The 23108-nt window shown below is 39.5% G+C and overlaps 1 protein-coding gene across 1 annotated transcript; it reads left to right on the forward strand.

The window, feature by feature from the left end:
* The first annotated feature begins 454 nt into the window (after window positions 1–454).
* TDRD12 (tudor domain containing 12) lies at window positions 455–22649 on the forward strand. The gene is made up of 32 exons (XM_056500628.1): window positions 455–544; window positions 1921–1970; window positions 3526–3684; window positions 3978–4114; window positions 5184–5303; window positions 5869–5924; window positions 6625–6710; window positions 7623–7824; window positions 8009–8085; window positions 8366–8424; window positions 8701–8761; window positions 9429–9533; window positions 9936–10121; window positions 10567–10720; window positions 11704–11831; window positions 12373–12561; window positions 13268–13396; window positions 14219–14336; window positions 15098–15225; window positions 15315–15535; window positions 15743–15842; window positions 17045–17232; window positions 17539–17746; window positions 18253–18345; window positions 19240–19409; window positions 19877–19939; window positions 20028–20137; window positions 21146–21200; window positions 21647–21760; window positions 21841–21994; window positions 22088–22154; window positions 22490–22649. Exons 2-32 carry the CDS (start codon window positions 1950–1952, stop codon window positions 22573–22575), a joined length of 3744 nt encoding a protein of 1247 aa, XP_056356603.1. The 5' UTR covers window positions 455–544; window positions 1921–1949; the 3' UTR covers window positions 22576–22649.
* The last annotated feature ends 459 nt before the right edge of the window (window positions 22650–23108 follow it).

Raw genomic sequence — 23108 nt, forward strand, 5'->3', positions numbered from 1 at the left:
AAGTCCCAGTAGAATATCCTTGATTTCAAGCTGTTTGCAGTAACAAAGGCTTTTACTCTTTCACAATGAGCTTGGTTTCCATTTCATACAAAAAGCAGGACGATGGACTTCCCTGCGCTCTGTGAGATTTCCCGCAGCGTCGCAGGTGTGTTTTAACCCCGGCACCACTCGGCTGCGCCATCGGCACCTGTGAGGCCTGTGAGGAGCCGGGCTGGGCTCCGAGCCCGCCCCGGGGCGGCTCCGGCGCGGGGCAGTTCGGAAAGTTCCGGACAGTTCCGGAGGGAGCGGCGGGAAGCGCTGGAGAGTTTCGGATAGTTCCGGATAGTTCCGGATAGTTCCGGAGGGAGCCGCGGGAAGCGCTGGAGAGTTTCGGATAGTTCCGGATAGTTTCGGAGGGAGCCGCGGGAAGCGCTGGAGAGTTTCGGATAGTTCCGGATAGTTTCGGAGGGAGCGACGGCAAGCGCTGGAGAGTGGCGGGAGGAGCCTTCTGGAAGGTTCCGCGGGGCAGGGCGGCCTGGGGAGCGTGGCAGCGCCGGAGAACGAGGTCATGTTCCTGCGGGGAACAGCGAGGAACTATGGCAGGATAGGGGGAGATGGGGATTGGGAGTAAAGCGAAGGAAGTGTTTTTTAAAGCCCGCGTTGCCGTGCTCTGCGCTCCTGGGGGAGCTGGGTTCGGATGGAGCGCGGCGGGGCAGAGGGATAGCGGGCCGTGTGTTCTGGGGGAGTTGGCGCTCACCGGGATGGCTGCAGGGGCTCCTTCTGCTTTCTCTAGGTCTGTTAATGCAACGAGACTCTTAGTGACTTACAGCGTGTTTACGGGTTAGGTACTATTTAGTCGGTGAGTGTGGGATTTGAGCAAGCGTTTGTTTCCCCACTCCGTTCTCAACAAAGCGGGAATGTTACTTGGAGCGGATTGGGAGAGCTCGCCTTTTCTGTGCGTGTGCTGCATCGCTGCCACGTTGATGGGCCATTTACAGGGTGTGAATCTCAGGTGTAACCTGAGATTTTAGCTGAAGTTATTTATGTGCCTCACGTATTATTGCTGAAAGAAAAGTCTACTTGAAGTGTCTAAGGCAGCACCGCGTGTTTCTTGTTGCGGTATATTACAGTGCAGGGTTAGAAACGAGTGTGTAACTTGTGAGCTTTGCTTGTGTTGAATGGTCTTGGGTAAAGCTGCCGTCGTTTCAGCTGTTCCATTGTCATGTTAAGCTGGGAATGATCAGTGCTGTCGCTTGGAGCTTGTCGCTGTCACCGCGGGGTAACTGTGTTGCTGCTGAGTTCTGGCTTGTCCAGGGCATGTTTGGAAGTGGAAGGACAATATCCTGAGTTTCCTTTTCTGAAACATTTCAATAGGCACCTACTTTGAGTGTTAATTCTTTTAAGTTGTAAGCTAGACACTGCGGTGATGATACCACGATGTGATTTCATTTTGGTTAAATGCTAGTTATTTGCTGGAAGTTTCATTATTCTGGTGTAACTCCTAGATCTGGTATGTACCATTGCAGACAGATGTAGTGTGAAGTACTAATAAAGAACCATGACGTTAAACTTGTTTGCTAAATTTAGGATTCCTCTTTTGTATTAGGCTGTGGGATTTTTTAAAAATTGTATGTATTCTCTGGTGTTTCAGTCCATTTGGTCATGTTGGTAGGTTGTAGCAGCCCTTATTGTGATCATCCTATTTCTGTTAGCCTTTGAAAAGATGCAGCATGGATGGCAATTCTTAATTAGGGTTTTACACAGTCTCTCATTAAGACAGCTGATTTGAACCCTTTGAAACATGTAAATCAGTTGCTTAGAGTAGGGCTCCTAGCATGAGTAGTAAAAATCTGTAGGCTTACTTTAGATGTATGGTCTTCAAATGGGCCTCAACAAAAATGGTGACAATGGAAATGGTTCATCAATGTTTTTCTTTTACAGCAGTGATAAGTGAGACACGGGAGATAATAATGGAAGTCGTGGTATTAAAGGTATGCTACTTTTTTTTAAATCTGAAGGACTGGTGTTCTATTTCCATGTGACTTTCTGGAGGTCACATTTACAAGCAAGATGTTGCCTGAGTATTTCCATTCACCAGCATTTCTTTGCACTTGTGGAGTCATATTTGGGTTATATATCTTTTGTCATTTGTTTTAGGTTTCATTTTCTTGTTTTTGTTGAAAAATAGGTGAGCAGGTGTGTGAATTAACACAGACAGCCAGAGCAACCACAGCTGAAATGCAGGGAATAAATTTATTTAGTTTCCTGGGTAACTGGAGGATCTGGGGCACACCCAGGTGGACACTGGCAGGCTCAGCCCATCCCAGCAGGATTCATCAAGAGCCCTGTGAGCTCCCACGTGCTTTGTGTGATCTCTGAGCTTTGATCTTTGTCCCAACATGGAGCTCAGCATGTCCGTGAGAGTGCCTCCAAGCCTCTCCTAACACCTGTACTACCTCTAGACAGAAATTGTACTTCTCAAAACAGAGGATCAGCAGCAGTAGGCATAACAGATAGGGTTTCCCACTGATGTTCTCCAGGCCTCAGCATACCCAGCTGCAAGGTCACTTTAGCTATTGTACCATCTTCCTCACCATTTTTACACTTTCAATCCCTTCCTCTAAGCAGTAGGGATGCAGCTAAAATCTAAAGTGGAGGATGTGCAACACAGTGTTAAGTAATGTGTAGTATAGTAGTAGATTGTATTGAATTTCACAGATTGTGGAAAATGCAGAATACAGCTGACTGAGGGGATAGTCCCTGCTATGTGATGTTATGCTGAGCAGTAAAAGCTGCAGCTGTGGTTGTCAGATCTCCCTGCCCAAGTCAGCAGCATTGTGTGTGATGAGGCTCTGTGTTCTGGAAATGGCTGAGCAATTGCCAGTGGGAAGCAGGGAATTCACTCCTTGTGTTGCTTTGGTTGCACGTGCAGCCCTTTGCCTGGTCAGCTGTTTTAGTATCAGCCTGTGAGTTTTCTCTTATCCTTGGGATTGTCTCCTCATCCTGCTGCAGGGATGTGAGGGAGCAGCTTTGGGGGTTTAGTTGTCTGCTGGGATTAAGGCACAACAGCTGGGGACTCAGACCAGCTGGAACACTGGGATGTGACAGTTTACAAAGGCTTAGTAGAAAGCTGTCACCCTGCTCTAAAGAAACTGGCTGTCATGCAGACACTGAGCACAAAGAGCAGCGCCTTGGTGAGGTTTATCACATTTTTAGGGCTTTTTATGTACTTCCAGAGGGCTTTGTATAGAAGTAAAAAGCTTTGTCTTTGCATTTTGCCCACTATTTGGTTTAACCAACTTTTTAGATAATGTTGCTCCTTTGTAGACCCCACATGATGTTTGTTCCATGCTAAAGAAACTTGGAACCTGAGAAGCCATTTCATGAACTAATGCTGTGAAGGTGAATGATATTTCTAACATTCTGATCTCAGTATCAGTCACCATAATTTTAAAGGTGCCCCATAAAAATAAAGTTTTATTTTTACATTTGCTGTGCAGATACTCTTAAAAGTTAGTAGTATTTGTTCTCTACTCTTTGCCTCAGGTTGAAGATCCAAGTTGCTTTTGGATTGCTGTGAAAGAATGTGTGCAGGGCCTAGTCAATGAAACTGTGTATGAAAACCTGAATGCCGAAATGAAAGAGTTTTATAACAGTTACAAAGGTGCAGATGAAGTAAAAGCAGAGGAGATAGAAAAAGGCCAGGTAAGATCATTGCTCTGCATAGAAGTAATCTATTATTTGAATAGGTTTATGGGTGAAGCATCAAATACATGTTTTGTTGGGGTTTTTTTATTTTTACACAGCAAAATATAGCAACATTTCTGTGGGTTTTCTCGTTTATAAGCCTCCTAACTGTGCAAGCTACAAGGCTTGCATTTTGCAAAGAAAATGGAAAGCTGTGTAATAAATACTGTGTCCTTGCCTTTGAAAAACCTTTGAGTATAATTGGGGTCATTTGAAAGAACCTGCTGTCTTGTTCTTTGTCTCTTCCTCAGGTTTATGTGGTTTTCAGTGAGGAGCTCAAGTGCTGGTGTAGGGCACTGGTCGAGTCAGTCCAGTGCCAGGCAGATGGTTACCAGCTCAGATGTTTCCTTGTGGATTATGCCAAGTACTGTTCTGTTGCATCAGAGAAGTATGTGCTAAGAGTTTTTATCACTGTGATGTATTTGCTGATAGGTACAAATGCTATTAATATTTATTTAGCCAGTGCTTTGGTTTAATTGAGGTGTAGGTTGTGTCCACAAGAAGCTGCTAACCAGATGATAACACTTAGAAGAGCCTAAGTGCAAACCAGTCCTTATTTTGTGATACTTTTAAGATACTTTCCATTTTAGGTTTTGCTTTTTTAAAGATTCAGAATAGAAATTATGTCAGTTTGTTGTGATTGAAATGTGCGATTGCCAGTTAAAACTTTTATATTTTTTTTTCCTTAATAATTTTCTATATATTAAATTAAAATTATGGCCAGTGAAGGTCAGGCACAAAAACCATCTACAGAAACAGGGTTTCACTTGCTGCAACAGCTTTTGGGGTCTAAACAGAAATATGTAGGGGTTTTCCCACTGCAGTTGACCAACTTGTTTAATAGGAGCTGATAGTTTGTCTTGTTATGGTGCCAAAAAAAGGTGAGTTTTCACAGGTTCTGAGTTCTCAATAAAATGAGTATAAAACATACAGTTTTTGCAATCTTGAAAAATATGTTTTATGTTCTAGAGCAACCTAGTCCAGACCCTAAAGTTAGTTTCTCTATTAAAATGGGGAACTTGGAGCACGAGAAACTTCACCAAGTTGGTTTTGGCAGTATTCCACAGAATTAGAACTTCCTTAAAATATTTTAAAATAAATAATGTTTTTAAATTGACTGCTGCTTTGTTGGAAAACGACTTGACAATGGGTGAAATAAATACCATGAAGATGTTTAGGAGATGAATAGCGAGAAGACTTGAAAGTGCTATGCTGAATCAGAAGGATTCCAAGTGACTAGGATGTGTATTGATTGTAAATTAATAGAAAAGCAGTTCTGTTCACCAGCTGGTCATGACAGCACCTCTTAGAGTAAGACCCTGGTTCCAGGGTGGAAGCCAGTCTGGAAGAACTGTGTTGTCAAGTTCAGGGGAACAGGAGGTGGTTTGTGAGACCAGCAACTTCTGGAGAAGAAATTCTGCCCTGTAAAATGAGGTCATTTCCACTTTGTTTTGCAGCATTCAAGTTTTAGCAGGAGCATTTGCAAAGATCCCACACAGAGCAAAGAAGTGTCGGCTGCACTGCACAAAGCCCCTGACACTGCGTATTGACTACTGTGAGAACACTGCCAAAATAGGGTAAGGAGAGCTTGGTACATCTCTATTCATGCATTTCTAGAGTGTGAGGGTTTAGTGCAGATTTTTTAGAAGGGATCAAGAAGAAACCTGCAGTATTCAAATAGTGGACACAGAATTGTACCAGCTACTAAGAGGAAAATTAAATCTATTCCAGCTTTGAGGACAAAGCTCCCTGGGGAAGTGGTGGAGTCACCATCCCTGGAGGGATTTAAAAGATGAGTAGATATGGCACTAAGGGACATGGTTGAGTGGTGACCTTGGCTCTGCTGAGTTAGGGGTTAAGACTCAGTAATCTTGGGGTTTTTTTCCAAAAACACCCAAGCATGATACCTTGACAAAGCTGTGTATTTTTATTTTAATCAGTTCATGATATTGGTGAGCTGGAACGATATTACCAAGACTGAAGTAATGTGCTAAGTAATCAGATTCTGCTGATTTGTCTAGTTCTGCACTTTGTAAGAATTTGCATGACTTAGATCTTTGTGCTTGTATAGAGGGTTTATTTTTTTAATTACAATTTTCATGTTTTATAATGTGGAAAAACTGGTTGTGTTTATTTTCCTAGACCAGCCAAAAGATGGGATACTGCTGCTATCCAGCATTTTCGAAAACTTCTTGAAGGTACAGAGCACTTAAGTTTTGGGAATAATCAATAATTAGAGAAATGCAGTACTTGTGTACACATTTATTATACTTGTGTATATTTGATTATATTTGCAAATGTTGTTTGTTACGAACAAGGAGAAAGGAGCTGTATTTTCAGTACTCTGGGCTTCTGTGCTGCATAAATTTTGGTAGTTAAGTAGATTGTGTTAGGCTAGATTAGGCTGAGGGAGCATTCATGTCACATTTGTTTTGAACATTGGAGCCATTCTGTGTATTCAGCTTGAGGCTGTGAATCAGCATCACAGCTGTCCTGCATGAATGTGTGCAGAGGTGCTTCAGGGTTTGGGAACAGACTTTTATTGGCTGTGTTTACCTGAATGAAAAGTGTAACAAAGCTGCACAGATGTGCAAATACAACTCCTTTCAAGAAAAGGAAATGGTGCCCCAGACTGTCAGTGTAAGAGAAAACCAAGACTTTCAGTGAAGAACTAAGAGTGGTTTGTCTCAAGACAATTAATTTGTTTCGACTCTCAGTCCTTCTTCAAAGACTAAGGACAAGTTCCTTTTTGGAATTTTTAATTTCTTGTGAAATAACAAGAGTTACACATTTTTAATTGTGATTTCTTTTTTTTTTCTGTCTCAGAAAGTACAAGTAAAGAATGCTGGGAGTGTGATAAGGGTTTAATTTTTTTTTTGTGTTTATTACTACATTTAGAGGCTACTGAGGTTAAAGCCACAATACAGGCAGTAGAAGATAAAGTGTTAGAGGTATTTCTTTTTGTGACCGTAAAAGATGAAAAGGTAAGATACTTTTATATTTCCAACTTTATAGATGTACTTTGCTGTTAGTTTAAGACTGGAAAGCATGAGTTATGAGTTCTGTAATTTCAGTCAGATACAATAGAAGCTAGATCATTAACTTATTAGAGGTTTTGCTTACAGTTCTGTTCATTGTAAGCCTCTGGAGAAATTCTAATAGGCAGAACCTGTATTTTTCTCTCTATGAGCCTTTTTTTGGAAATTACTGACAAGCAAGTAAAGTCCAGCCAGTATTTCAGTGGATAACTGTATGCATTATTTGGTGTACTTCTTGTGGTAAACATTTGAAGATGCTTCAGTAAAGCAGCTGCATAATACTGTAAAAATAATTAAAAGTTCACACTCTTGCATACAGCTGAGTCCTCAAGGAGCTGGAAAAAACATCCAGTCTAATTCCACTTGCCAAAATGTGTAACTTCTGTCAAATCTGTGCTGTATCTGCTGTCAGACCTAAGCAGCTCTATGGTAGATACAAGAAGTTTTAGGCCTAATACTACTTTTTTTTCTGCCAGATTTTGATGTATGCTGAATCCAAAAGAAATAAACAGGCTTGACTGAATCACGGGGTTCTTTTAGATGTGTAGGGCTCACAGAAACAGTTAATTCACTACAGAATTTTGGCCAGAAACATAAAACTCACTAATTAACACCTGTTGAACATAAAGGAAGATAGTACTTTCCTTTTTTTGAAATTAGGATTTGACAGAAAACATTCACGGATACTTCTTATGTCTGGGGTTTTGTTTGGTTGGATTTTGTTTGGGGTTTTTTATCACTTATAAAAGCACTGCTTTTGTTTAAGGCTTCACATAAGTTCTAAACAAATATACGCTGTTGTAGCTTATTGCTTGTTGACACTGATGAAAAAAACATCTTGTTTGGGTTTTTTTGTAGATCTGTGTTAATGATGATCTGGTTGCAAAGCACTTTGCTCATTACAAGGAAACTGAAGGGACTGCAGAGAGCTCTCCAGATGATTCTGATGATGAAGTGTCCTTAAATGCTGAGTGTGTTCCAGTGGAGTTTGTTGGTCCTACATTTCTTGCCAGGCCAAAACTGCCCTTTGGGGAGGAGGTGTCACCACATCGTGAGCCAGGTAGGACCCACGAATGTGGGGGACAGTCCTAAATGCAGCACTTTGTGTGTTTAGTTGGATGTGTGGAATGGGAATTTCCTGCCTTGGTTTAGATGCCAATGACTGGGACACGTGGTGTCCATCTGTGGCTTTCATGTGTTCAGATAATCAGAAATGGGTATCTCCATTTTGTTTATCCTTTTAGATCTTGCTGGTTGTAATTCTGCTCTTGAAAAGAGATCCCAAAGGTCACACACAGTTCTAAAGGACAGTACTGTGCCTGTAAGTATTACATTTTACATTAAATTGTGAAATACAAACAAAAGTAAATATGTAGGCCAGATAAGCTGTGCTGTAGTCATCCAGCTTGATATTCTTAGACAGTTTTCTGAAGTTTGTTGCATCAAAATTGTTGCCTTAGTCAGAGGAACTTAAAATTTTTAAAAGAATGCTGCAAAATATTAGTGGAATATAACAGTTGGGTAAGAAAACCCAACAACTTTGTGTTTTAAATATTGCTTTTGAACAGTATTTTAGTGCTTAAAGTGTGTTTTCTTTCTAGGTGGTCAGCATGATGCCAAGTGTGCCTTCCAAGGAAGATAAAGCTGTTCAAACAGAGAGGTGTGGTGCAGCATTATAAATATTTAGAATGATTCTGCAGTCAGACAGTTGGGAGCTGTAGTATGTTTGCAATTCCTGTTCTTAGGCCTCTAAAGGGCAGAGGGAAAGGGAAGGTACATACACATACTTTTGTACTGAGGGTTTTTCTCATTGGCATAGATATGTCAGAAATACTTTGAGTGAATTGCTTCATGACACTTGGGAAATACTTGGTTATAATCATAAATTACATTTTTCTTTTGCATTTATGTTGGATTTAATAACTCTGTTTCTCAGGCTTCCACAGTTCTTAAATTCCAGTTCCCTCCAGACACACACAGTTGAAGATGACCAACAGGTATTTCAAGCATTAACTTTAATTTAACTTCTCTTGTGCAGACATTTTGGTTTTGGTAGCATTGGGTCTTTGTGGAATGAGGTCAGGGGCTGACTGCAGTCTAAAGCTGAGCCAGCCAGCCAAGTTGGGGATGCTTCTCTGAATTTAAGAAAAGGCAAAAAAACAGGGAAGAGAACAAAAAAAGTGACAAACAGGCAATACCAGGGTCAGAGGAGTAGAAGGAGCTCCATGCAGATCTTTCTGAAGGAGCTGCAGTCAGGAGAGGAGAGAGGAAGAGAAGGGGAGGGGAGGGGAGAGGAGGAGAGAAGGAGCAGTGCAGAGAAATTGCCATCTGCTTTGTGACTGCAGTCCCTGCCTCGGGCTGCTCATTGTGGGAATGAGTGCCAGCTGTACACAGAGCATCCAGTGCATCCCTTGAGGGGTTTAAGACAGCTGAGACCATCTTTGAAAATCTTTCTTCAAGAATTAGCAATAATGAGTTTTTATCTCGCCCTTGGTCTGTGTAACCTATCAGTATGTATGAATCATATTTAAAGTAATTTTGGGATTTGATTCATTTATATCAAAAAGCCATTTTTTAAAATACAGTGATGGCTTCTGAGTTTTTGTAAGCTAAACCCCTTTTGTTAAGTACTGCCTTTGTCATCTATTTGTCTCATGGTTTCAGAGTTTTAAAAGTGCTGGGAAAGAAAAAAACTTTGTGTTCCTGAGCAAGAAAATCGAGCCATCATTAGTTTTGGAAACAGCACCACTTTTTGATGGTCTGAAAAAGGTAGAGGTGATGATACTGCATTGATTATCGTTTTAAGACAAGTTTCATACCTCAAATCTACATAGTAAATATTACAGTAATACCTCAATTTGATTGAGGAATACATACAAGGTTGTTCATGTGATTGAGTAAGTGCAGCTTTGGAGAAATACTGTAAGAATTTTACACTTTTTTTTTTTTTTCTGGTATATTAGGCACTGCTACAAGTGATTTGAATTTTAATACAGTGATTTAACAGCTCAGCCCAGAAGATGGTATTTCATATTATCTGTTAAGGATATTTATTATTTAGTGGGTCAAAAGCTTTTTTTTTTTTTTTTTTTTGTTGTTATGCTTTGTGTTGTTTTGTTGGTGTTTAAGTACACAGATTTAATGGGAAACTCTTAATATCTCTTTCTGTAGGAACTTGTTTGGAACAAGTTTTCAGGCCCCACCTTCACTGAGTCCTACTGTTGGCCACCAGTAGCTTGGGGATGTGATGTCATTGCCATCTCCCATCAGGGAAATGATCCCTTATTATATATTCCACCAGTTCTTACACTTCTGCAGTTGGAAAGTGACTACCAAGCCTTGCCAAACATGAGTGGGGTATGTATATATTAGACCAGAGAGCCTGTTACTACTATGAATGTTTGGAATGTATACATTAATGTCATCTCAGTGTATCTTCATGATGCCTGCCAGTTTCTGTAAGGCCTCTTCTTAGAGGACTTGGATGGACTGTGTGAATGGGGGGAGTGCCAAACTTACTTTTAAAGCAATCCTTAATAAGTGGTTTATGCCCTGGCACTTAGATACATGATGGAGCTTCGTTTCTGCATGAGTAGTATGTACTCATTAAACTAAAATGGGTATTAGCTGTTTTAAATACTATAATGCATTTTCTAGCTTGTATTAGATCACAGAAACAGAATTACTGAGGTTGTAAGTGGTCTCTGAAAATGGCCCAGTACAGCCCAAGTAAGACAAGATTCTTAAGGTTCTGTATTTCTGTCTAATACTGTGTTGTCAATTTTTGTACCTGTGTATGTAGCCACTAGCACTGATTTTATGTCCTGGATGGAAGAAGGCACAACTTGTTTTTGACCTGCTGAAAACATACAGGAAAGGCTGCAGGCGCCTTCATCCAATGCTGATAATCCTTGGGCAGAACAAGGAAGCAGCCAGCCAAGTGGAAATCCAAGGCTGTAAGAATACTTTGTCATCTTAGTTGTGCTTGGAGGCTGTTTGGGCTGCTTAATTGCAGGAGCATGTGAAAGAGCAATTTCTGCTTCTCAAGTTCTTTGTTTATAAAATGAAGTTGGGGGTTTTGTTAGTTTAAATGGTGGTTTGCAACTTGCTGTTGCAATAAATGCTCAGTACTTTTTGCATCTAACTCAGTAACATGCAGAAGGTGCTCCACAGAGAAGCAGAAATAATTTATTTATAGAAATAATAAAAAAAAAACTGTTGGGAGACTTGCCCTGCTGGGATGTATGTACTTAAAACATTTAGGTGTGTTCTGGTTTGATGTCTTTGTTAAGCTTTGGTTGATATCTGCATTTTTAAAAGTGGCTTTTGTTGTGTCAATGGAATAAGAACTGTGGATAAAACTATGAAGAATTGTGTAGAACTCCATTTCAGCAGTTGGTATTCTTTCATCCATCATTCAAGTTTGAGCCTGGTAGATGAATTCAGACCTTTTAGCAGCAGAGCTGTTGGTGTATTTGCACCAGTGAAGACTGGTGTGGTTTTATTTCTGTATGTGGATAGATATACGTGCGCACATTTGTATGTAAATTCCTAGGCTACAATGTGTGCTTTATTCCACTATTGGAACATCTTTCCTGAAATTGCTCTTGCACATATTTATAAATATTTCCCTTCTGGCAGTTTGGTTCTGAAGTTCTTACTTCTACTTCCAGTACATTACTGGAAAATGAAATTAAATCTTGCTTTGTAAACTTGTTAATCTTCGGACATTTCATTGGATTCCAAAATATGAGAGCCTCACCTGCTTTCCGGTCTTGGAAAACTTGCAGGAGTAGAAAAATACAAACTCCCCAGCTTCATGATGATTAATCTGGAATACAAATGTGACCCGTTCTAGTAAAGTTCCTGTGTCCTTTGGTGTCATAGTAATACTCTTCCAAGTTGTAAGTTATTGGTAACAATCTTTCCCAACTTGTAGGTAAAGTAGTAGTAACTACACCGTACAACCTCCTGAGACTGCTGGAACACAACACTGGGATTTTATGTAGGCTTTGCCATCTTGTTCTTGATGAGATTGAGGTGCTGCTCTCTGACACTAGTGAACAGGTAAATGGTTTTCACAGTCACTGGGCAAAATGCTGTTCCAGTTGTGCATGTGTCTGAAACAGTGGCACACACTGAGGAAAAAAAACACTGGAAGTGGGATTAGTATTAGTATTAGTATTATTATTTTTCCTCCTGTCCTTCTTCCTTTCTTTCTTTATTGTAATTTGCAAATTACTGTGTTGGTATGTTGGGCTTGTCTTCAGTTTTTGCCGAACGCCTCTGCCCTCAGATCTGCTTTGTCTAGGCTTTTTATATTGCAGGTTTGAACAGATCCTTCTCCTGAGATTTCCATCTTTTCTGGACAGAATCCTGCATTACAGTCATGTGCACATGGATATGCTGTCACTACATGCTGTCCTGTTGCTTTTTCTTGCTTCAGAAGTCATTCAAAGAATAGGATAAAAGTGTACAAACAAAACTGTTCTTTTGAGGTGTGAATCTTGTAGTTTGCTGTAGTAGTGGCTTTTTAGAGTAGTATTTTTCTGGGCTGTCATGTGTTTGCTGAAATGTGATGAGAGGAAAAAAAATCTTTTCTTCCTAGGTGTTTACTATACTGGATTGTTACAAGAAAGCCACTGCTCAGGCACAGGGGGATCTCCCACATCAGATCATTGCTGTGGGAACTCGGTGGAATAAACACGTCACACCTTTGATAAAGGAGTTCATGAATGATCCTCACATTGTGATAACAGTTATTGAAGAAGCTGCCCTCTTTGGAAATGTGCAGCAGGTAAAACTTTGGACACTATGTCATTGCTTGGGTACATGGCTACTGCTGGTTTATTGGAGGCAGTTGGTGCTGCAGTGCTGCCTCCCAGTGTGAGCTGAAGTGGCTGTTAGAAATCACATGCAAGTGAGTCACTGAAAGAGCTGGAGGTCTTTTCTTTACAAGACTGAGATGAAGACAGTCCCTTGAGTATTTCATGGTTAGTGCAGATGAGTCTAAATTTGATGAGATGTATTTGCAAACAGTACAGTTTTTGACCAGGATGTTACCAGAATGTTTTTGCAGTTCTTAGCTGTGCCTGGCAGAACTACAAGGTAAGCAGTGCCAAGGCAAATCTAGTAAAGCACTTGGTTTGCTGCTTTCACACAATACCAAACTTTTGACCTCAAATTTGTAGAAGGCCTATTACATATTCTTAGGTACCTTTCACTTAGTTTCCAGTCAGTGTGGTTTAGCCCTTAAGAATAATCCAAGTTGGTTTAAATTCGATTTGGATTACTCTGGCTCAGAATGGAGTAGTTTGTGGATTTGAAATGTTGGGAAATCTCCAAAAGTAGACTCTCTGAGTATGTCAGGAAACAACCCACAAGTTTTTGTGAGAAGCCTTAATGACTGAGCAGAACTGAAAGTGTCAATGTGTGGATGCATTAAGGTTAGGAAGAATTACATAGTAAAATATGTATGATTTATATTTTGTATTTGCTTTTAGGTGGTGCAGCCCTGCACAAACAGCAACAGAACTGCTGAGTTACTCAAAATCCTGGATTTTACCCAGAGGAGTCTTCAGAAAGTGCTGGTATTCACTGACTCCATAACTGAAGTAGAGATGATTCATAAGGTAAGAAAGCATTTAAACTTAGATAAGCAGGGTTTTTTTAATTTTAAAGTCATAACAAACTAAAATACCTTGGCTTCTGAGAAAAAAGGAGAAATGTGAATTTGGCAGTTAATCATTCCTGCTAAAAGTAACCCCAAATTGACTGCCAGCAAATGGCTGGCATAGATGATGTGATACTTAAAGGTTTCTTTCCTGATGTAAGTATTAGTGTATCTGGAATCTTTATGTTAATCTTTGATGATTGTTCGAAATCTGTTTTGGGATTGTGACTAACATTAGGATTGTGACATTTCCCTTGAATATTTAAGGGTCCAAGCATATCAAAACCAACTCTACCACCACTTTAAAAAGTGCTTGTTGATGTTAAAGTGGGATTGAATCTGTTCATAGTAATCCTTATGTACACCAACTTCAGATATTTTACCTGCCCTATGAAAATATTTCAAGGGTTCACATAATGAAGAGTCCTTCTTCTGAGAGACTGAGACATGAATCTGTGTGTTATTAGATCATGGAATCAGATTAGAGATGACACATTAATGAGGGGAAAAGCATGACATTTTTACTTTCTTAAATCTCTGTCTAATGTATTAATACATGGGAACATAAGGTTGTAGTTTTCTTTTTATGCAGGAAAATAATGAACCTTGTCTCCATTAATACATTTTTTTTCATATAAGCAACCTAAATTTCATTAGCTCTTTTCTTGTATCTCTACAGTAAGGTGTGCTAAATTCTAGTAAGAGATGCTGCTTATTAGAGTTGATTGGAGCAAGTACTGCATCATTGCAGGAATGTGTAACTTTTCACTTTGCCATGCAGGCCCTGAAGAACAACTCAGTAGTTTCCTTGAAAAAGCATAAGGAGAGCAAGTGTAATGCTATATGTGTCTTGGAGAGGTGGAGAAAAATGCTCAGTTCTGGCACTCCTGCTGTGTTAGGTGAGGATTCTCTGGTTGGGATTGTATTTTAATGCAGAGCTAAGATCTGCACCAAGCACTTACACTGGGTTATCTCACCACTTCCACAGGGGCAGGTCCCTGTGAACTCTTTCCAGTTCTGTTTACTTCTCAATGCTACAGCCCTTTGGGTTTTTTTTTTTTTTTTTTCTTTCTTTTCTCCTGTTACTATTTTTCCTGCTTAGTTAACTATCAATATTTTCAAAGATTTTCTATCATTTCACAATTGTGTCTGCTACAGAAGAGGTGCTGAGTCTGAAATGATTTCCAAATTTGTGACTTCATTTCGGTGTTGTTTTTTATTTTCCAATTTTTTTGCACTAACAAAGGCCTTTATCCATTTTCAAACTCAATTTTTTTTTTAATGTTATACAAAAACAAGAAGGTGGACTTCCCTCTGCTTTGTAGGTTCATACAGAGCTGTGAGAATTCCTGCATTATTTCAGTTGTCTCCTGTCTAACTCCTGTGAATTACTGAGCAATGCTTGATTCTCTGTATTCTGTGGTGCTGACAGGAAATGGAGAATGCTGTGAGATTGGCATGAAATGCTCTGTCTGCCATATGCTGATGTGATTTATTGACTGGAGAAATAAAAAGCCTTATAGGAGTATATTGGGGAAAATTCCATCTTCATCTTCCAGTCAGTGGGTAGGGAGAAGGAAATCAGCCATGGTGCACATGGTGTGATCCTTCCCATGTTTGAATTATGACAGTTACATGTCTTTGTGTAACATGTGCTTAGTTTTAACAGATGACTGCCTGCAGTCCTTGGGAATCAGAGATGCGACTTGTGTGATCCATTTCAGTTTTCCATCTCTGGGAGTCTTTGGGCAGCGCCTGCAAAGCATGAGTGACAACTTCTGCACTGGGGTAAAGGTTTGGGTGAGCCTTGACTGGGTAATGCTACATGGGATTATTACTGGTGCTTATATCAACGTTTTCCAAAACATTACTTCTAGGATTCTGCTGTAGATCAGGAACATATTAAGGCCAAGTCAGTCATTCTGCTGACAGAGAACAGTTCCTGTCATGCACCTGAAATTCTCCACTATTTAAAGCATGCAGAAGCTGAAATTCCAGAAGAATTCTATGATTTGACTGCCAGGGTGCTGGATTCTGAGGAAAAGGAGAAATCTTCAAGGCCCCTGTGTGCTTCTCTTAAAACATTTGGTATTTGCAGGTAAGGAAATGTCAGCTTTTTGTTCCCTGGATGGTGATTGCTAGCTGATTCCTTGATGAATTTTCCTGTTGGATGCTTTTATCTAAAACAGGTTTTGCTCATGTTTTATTTTTTTTTTCTGTTGCCTGTTGCAAGTCACTTAACGGTAGTTTACAACTGAAAGCAAAGAGCATTTTTTGTAAACCTGTTGTGTTTTTTTTAATGTAGGAACAGAACAGAGTGTCCAGATCGTCATCAAATTAATTTATCAATAGACATGGCCCAGAATATTGCAGATGAAATGATAGAAACACCTGAACGTGTGACAGTAAGTTAACAATTTTCCTTGGGCTTGGATACTAAGAGGACAAGTCTTAACCAGCTACTTAGCATGTTACTTCATTTTTATTTTTTTTGTATTCCATTAATTTTACTGTGGTGTGGATATCATTTGACACGGCTGTTCATTATTCTCTAGCTTTTTGCCCCTCTCCCTTGCATAAATCAGTGTGCCAGATGTTCCTTGTGTTCTTAGCTTGAACTGAAACTGTTTTGCACGTAATTCTGAGTTTACCTCAGGCTATTTTTCTGCTTTGAAGATTCATATTTTGTGGGAAGAGGACTTGTGTGCTGTGTATTCATTCCCTTTATAATTTGTGACCATATATCAAAATTAACAAAGATGGAGGTTTCTAGAAATATATTTCTTGTAGAGGAAGCGCAAAATAATCTGACAGTGAAGAGAAGTTGAAGTGAAGGGATTTTTTTTCTTAGCTTACATGTTGGTGCAAGATTCCTGAAAATGGAGCATTTTCTGGCCTTGGGATTAGAGAATGTTTTTTTGTTTATAGTATGCCCAAGAAATGGGGAACTCTTGTCTTGTAGGTACCATGTTTGAGTTATTTCCTTCAAAAATATCAGTGCTTTGGAAGACTCTCCTGCTACAGAGTGCTGTTTTAGTTAGACTTCTTTTTCAGTAATTCCACATTCATGAAATGTTCATAGCTATAAGGTTGGCTTTGCTGTGATGATTCTTCTTCAGTAAAAGTTTGTATCTCCAGCTCCCTTTGAGACTTGGGCTTTATCTGAGGTGCACTCACAGCAACTTTTTACGCATTGGTGTGCACAGCTGTGTGTTTGTTGTCTTTTATTTAAGTCATTTTGGTGCAAAAAAAGCAGTCAGTTCTTGCAAAACTCCCTGTAAGGCTGGAGAGTGTTCATAGTAGAGCTGGAGAGGTGCAGAATGTGTGAGTGGTGAGTAGCCTGGCAGATAATTGGCAGAACTCACTCATGTTCACTGATGGGAATATCATCATCTGCCACCCAACAGTTCTTGCTGCCTACATTGCTGTCCACTACTGACTGAACTGTGGGCAGTTAGGATTGAGAATAATAACAAACAACTGCTTTGTGAAATGTGTGTGTACAGCAGCACCTTTTGGGGCTGTGATCTATATATAAAGACATAAATTTCATTTGTTTGATCAATCATCCACCCCTCCTTTCTGCTGATGTATCTGATCCTTTCAGATCCTGCCTCTCGTTGTTATAAATGCAACAAACTATTTTGGTCGAATAATCAAGAAACAAAAGGACCAATATACAGTACTTGCTAAACAAATGAATGATTATTTCAAGGTACCAGGGCATAGGATTTCAGTTAACACCATGGAGGAGTCAGTGTTCTATGGGTTACATGAAGGAGCCAATTGCCACAGGTAAAATTTTGTTGGCTTTTTACTTTATTCATGTGCATATATGTATACTAAGCTTTTTAAAAACTTGACTGTTGGGTAAAGAAAAGTCAGCCCATCCTCAGAAGAAAAAAAAATCATTGCTATGCCAGTAATGCTTTTAAAAAGCTTTTTCCTACTTTGAGTTCCTGAATGACAAACAATGATTCCCCACACTTGCACTCAGTTGCAGAGTGAAAATACCAGTTTTAAAATGAGTGGATAAAAAATTACTCTGCACAACTGGTTACATGAATAATAATTCTGTGTTTCTTTTCCTACTTTATGAAGGGTTCAGGTGGTAGAGACTCCAGCAAAAGATGAAGAAAATGTCTATAAGGTCACAATTAAATATATAGATGAAGGCAGGATAAGTCAAGTTAATAGTGATCAGCTGCTTCACTTACCTGTAAAGTTTCAGAGTCTGCCACCTCAGGCTGTGGAAATCATAGTTTGTAGAGTAAAACCCATTGATAATGAAGTTGAATGGAATCCAAAGGTAATAAGCAAGTTTTGCATGGTATTTCCTTTATGCTCTTTACTTTCTCTCCCTGTCATTTTTTACAAGAAGACAGTTACAAACTGTAGACTTGGTACCAAATTGCATTGCTTACTAGTATTGACACTAAACACCTGCTATTGGGGCAGATTCTAAGAAGGTCAGTTGCCTTTTTTTGTTCTTCTATGAAATAATACAGTGAAGTTCATGTTTGTTTGTTTTTTATTATTCTGGTTTAAATGCCTTTCTTTTAGAATAGGTTCTCATTGCTTTGGATTCTGGAGGAGGAATGGGGAAGTGTAGCCTCTCTAAACTGACGTGTTTTGGAGTGATTTTTCTTTAAGAAAACTCTTTCCTTGAAGAAATACTGTTGTAACTTAATAAGTTCAAGTGTTCCACTGTTTTACTCAAAGCTGTTTATTTGTTGAATATCCTTTTCATTGTTATCCTCAATAAGATGTTGTTTTATTGTAGTTAAAGTGACGGTGATAACTTGTTTTTCTCAGGTGACTGATCACATTAATCACAAAATTAAAGGAAAACTTCATCATGCAAAAGTGGTGCATACCTTGGGAAGGACAGTCTGGGTTGACCCAATGGTAGGTATAGAAAGGCAGCACTGGGAAATGTTAGTAAATCTGCACATGCTTCAAGACTATTCCACATAGTAAGTAATAGAAGTGTATGTGGGAGCTGCTAGTGTTCAGTAGTTTCTCTTGTGAAGTCAGTCCTGCAGTTTGTCACATTCTTCTGGAAGAATGAAACTTGGATAGTTCAAGATGGTTTGTTGATACCCAACAGCTCTTGAGGTAGACTTAATTTATTCTCTTTATAATTCTAAGACTATTACAGCTCTTAAACTAGTTTGCAGTCGGTTTTAGTCTAAATTTTTCTGCAGATTAAAAAATGTTGAAGCTTTCCTTTTTCATTTTCTTGATCACAACAGGAAAAAGGGGTGCATTTGTTCTTCGATTTTTCTTCTACAGTTTCACATCCATTAGCATCCAGCAGACTTCTCGATTTTGTGGAGCAAGTCAAGTGAAAAATGGATTAGAAAGAGAAAATGATCTGGAAGTCATAATTTTCAGTAGTTTCTGTTCCTGTATGATGTAGCTCAATCTTTCACCAATTTCTAGGCTTTGGGGTTTTTTATTGTGCCCCCCACCCCCTCAGCTGTTCTCCTGTTGCTCATGACTCACAGTTCTTTATTGCATGAGGTATATTATGGCTGTCACTGTTTACTTAATTGCCATCCTGGTTCTGGTAGGGCAAACAGCCAGTTACCTGACCCATTTTCACAATCCAAATGATGATGATACTTGGAAAACAGTTAAGCATGGGGAGGTTCCTTTCTAAAAACGGGGAAAACCAAATTTTGCCTGCAGACATAAGTCAGTAGGGCTGCGTTTGAAGTGTGACTAAAAGAGCAGCTTTGAGTTGGAGAGAGACCATTAAAGAGCTGTGCTTTCCCTTTATGATGTTGTGTCATTAAGGTTGGGGTTACCAATCTTCCCACAATGAAGATGTGGATCAATGAGTACAACATTCGAACTGAGATTTTGTCCACGGGTTTGGGAACTGACAATCCTGAACATGTAGGAGAAATTCAGAAGCTGTGCAGACAGATAGCAGTTTTGGATCATGCACAGAGCTCGGAGCATTTGTAAGTGTTCAAAAATTTTTGTTCAGCATATATTTTATTAAGAGAAAAATTCTGTTTAACTGAATACAATTAATATTGCTGGCAGTTATTTTCATTTAAATACAGAAACAGTTGTGTATGTATTGTGTCTGCTTCCCATTAACTATTCTTCAGCTCCATAACTACAAGGAAAATAAAGTTGTAATTCTAGAAGATGTTAACCTAGAATATGATGTAGACAAGTAGGCAAGTTAGTAATAAAAGTATGGAGTCTGCATTCAGATTCTGTTAAAATTTACGATGCTCAGAAGCTGATTTGGATGCTCACCAGTCAGTAAACATCTGGTATCTCAGGCACAACCTGTTTGCATTTATTCCTTCCTCCTGGGAAAGGAAGGTTGGGAACCTCCATGGGGGCCAGACAGCTGTAGTGTGATGCTGTGTGCTGAAATGTGTGTGATGCAGCTGTTTGGATCATTTTTTTACAGACCCGCTAAGGCCGAGCCTACTGTTGAAAAATTTGGAACTTCAGTACAGGCTTTGTTAGTAAGGTAAGTTTAACGAAGGGGGAGGCAAATTAAAGTGAAGCTGACTGTCATTTCTGGGTTTTCTCATAAAACTGCTTTGTCCTGTATTCAGAAACACAGAAGAGGACACAGCTGGTCCAGAGGAGGCATCCAGTCCACAGGATACATCAATACAGGAAAATTCTGCTGAAAGCTGTAACAGTTCTGTGACTCTTCCAAGCAGTAAGCCTTCCATCATTTCTGGAAGTTTTCAAGTGTGAATTCAAGTTAGGTGCTTGATATCAACCTAGCAGTTGTCCTGTCAGCTACAGACTGCTCTGGGTGTACAGAGCAGCATGATGTGACTGATATTTGCAGTCAGCCAGAGCTGCATTCCAGTGAGCAGTCAGGAGATGCTGTGAGAGTGACTCTTGCTACTCTTAACTGTGTGGCTGTTTGGGGAATGCTCTGTACTTCAGACACTTGGAATTCTTTGGCTCCGAGTCCCGCATGTAAGCAGGAAATCTCTGCTGGACAAGAGCTCCAAGGCCACAGGGCTTAAGGGAGTTGAAATCTGAGTGTGAATAATAATGCTCTTCTCTTGAGAGGGTAATTTTTTTCCCCAAGATTCAGGATGGCAGAAAACTGTGCTTTCTCCTCCCCCCCTCCATATCTTTTCAATCTAAAGGATATGCTTACTGTTGTGTCAGTAGAGGATTAGGAATGCTTTGGCATATCAGGGGGACAGGATTACCTGCTAGCCACTGACACATGAGTTTGGAGCAGTGCAAGGTGAAGAAGTTGCAGCAGATAAAAAGGCTGGAGTGCTTATTATAGGTTTTTTTCCCCCCTGGTAATAGTCACACTAATGCCATGTTTCAAGCTATGGTGTTGACACCAGTATTAGTCATTTCATTCCTGAAACTCCCCATTAATTTCCAAAATGTTATGTTTCAGGTGTCAAATAATGTTTTGAAACTGGGAAAAACCTTTACCTGAATTGGAAAATTGTATGTTTGATTAGGGTTTTTTTTTAAATCTTCTTACAGTACTCTTGATGATTAAAAATTTTAGTTGAATTATTAACTTTATCAAATCTTTCAGGATAGTAAGTACACAGTATAAAGGACAAAGACTGTAATTTGGTTGCTAGCAAGTTATTTTTATGATGGTGTAGGGGAATTCTGGAAATACCTGGCTTCTGTAGTATGGGGAAGTACAAAAAGATATTTCTGGATGTCTTCTTTTTAGATGATATAGTACAAGCAAAAGAAGCAGAAGACTCTACTGTGCATCAGCAGAAGAGGTAAGGAAATAGTGATTTGTTCCCATCATTCTTTTATGTGAACTGCCAAATGGGATTGTTCTGTCTCTGGTCAGCTGAAAAGTTCCTTTTGTCTGTTGGAGGTGGGTTTTGCTGTTAGATTTCCCTTTGGCACTTCAAGGGCAGACTGTGGTGGCATCCTGAATTGAGGCAGTAAGTGTGATTCCTGTGGATAGTGAAGTCAGTGGAGCGTGTCTCCCCATGGAGCTTGTAGATGTGCTTCTCCAAAGACTTGGGATGTGGTGCTTTTGTAGGAAGCTGACTGGTGCCCCATCACCTGCTTGCTTGGCCCTGCTGCTGGTGTCAGGTCTGCATGGCCCAGGCTCCTTGGCTGAGTTCTGACTTCATGGGCAAATTCTGGCTCTGTGTGAAACAGCTTTGCTAAACCTCAGTTTTGGAAACTACCTATTAAATTAACTTTCTTTCAGCTGTCATCCACAAATCAAGTGGCTTCAAGATAAAATGACGGTGACACTGAAGGTACAAATACTGATGGCAGCTGACAGTAAATGTGAGTTCTCTAGAGAGAAGGTGGCTTTCAGGTAGGTTTAAGGAACTTCACTATAATCAGCAAAGTGTCTTTGTTTGGATTTAGTGTTTTTAAACTTCTTGTATGTTGCAGTGCTTATTCAGAAGGCAAACATTATGTGGCTGACCTGGAGCTGTATCAGTCAGTAATTGCAGAGAAGTCCACATGTGTGATTAAGGATACAGAAGCTGTGATCTTACTGGTAAAAGAAAAAAAAGGAGCATGGTGCAAATTACTGAAGAACAAGGTGAAGTGAAAATTTATTTGAGAGTTATTGAATGTTCTGAACGCATTTGCTGTGCATCAGAGCAGGTATTTCAATCAGTGTTTTTGTCAACAGAATGTTCACGTGTCCTTAGATTTTGAACACTGGGAAGAGTCTGAAGATGAAAGGCCTTTTACAGTTGGTAAGGATTGGATGAATCTGTGTTTATAATACATAAAATGACCAGCACTCCCTTTTTTGCATTGGCTTTATCTGAAATACTCACTTACTTCAGCAGGTTGCTCAAATTCTCTGAAAGGAGCTGAGGACCTCTAGAGTAAACTAGAGGCAGTAGGGCACTTTTGGATCAGCTTAGCACACTAAGAGCAGATAGAAAGGGTTCTGAGTGTTTTGGTCCAGTTTGTAGTCAAAAGCATTGAGGCTTGCTGGGTTGAGTAATTTAACAGTACCATGTATTTTTTCTGCAGCTCATTTTATCCTTGTTTATAAATGTTACACTTTGTTAATCACTTCCAGATTCTGCAAAACTGAGTTACCCTCCTGCAGGATCTGAGGATTGGTTTGAGTCCTCAGAAGACAGCGATACAGAAAGTGATGAATAATTGGGAGGAGAAATTCCTTTCTCCTCTGATAAGAAATGTATTATTGTTAATTGTTAATTAAACAGTTGATGTAATTGTTGATTATTGAGTTGATTGTTGTTATAACTGTGGCTTGTTCATGTAATTATTAAGTGAAAACATTAGTGCCCTTAGAACCTGACTGCAACTGTGCTTAATTATAACCTTCACCTGAGAACAGGTACTGGCAAAGCTGTACCTGGTGTAAGAACACCGAAGAGCTGATGTAATCTGTATTTTGGTCTTGCTCTGCATCCTGATGACAACAGAAGTTACTACTTGAAAAAAACAGCTGCAGAGCAGATGTTGTCCTTTGCTTATTTTGTTCTTTTACTTAACACCTAAATATATAATGGAAGGTGTTTTGTTGGTTTATTTTTAGTTTGTTTTTTTTTTTCTGGTAGATTAGTCTCTAGTGGGTTATTTAAGAGGTGTAAGTAACAAAAAAATAGGTGTAACAAAAACTCTAGTTTTTGTTTAAAAACAAGGTTTCTTTTGTGAAGTGGAAGCAAAAA

This window comes from Oenanthe melanoleuca, chromosome 11 (assembly GCF_029582105.1).
Source record: "Oenanthe melanoleuca isolate GR-GAL-2019-014 chromosome 11, OMel1.0, whole genome shotgun sequence".
Taxonomy (NCBI): domain Eukaryota; kingdom Metazoa; phylum Chordata; class Aves; order Passeriformes; family Muscicapidae; genus Oenanthe; species Oenanthe melanoleuca.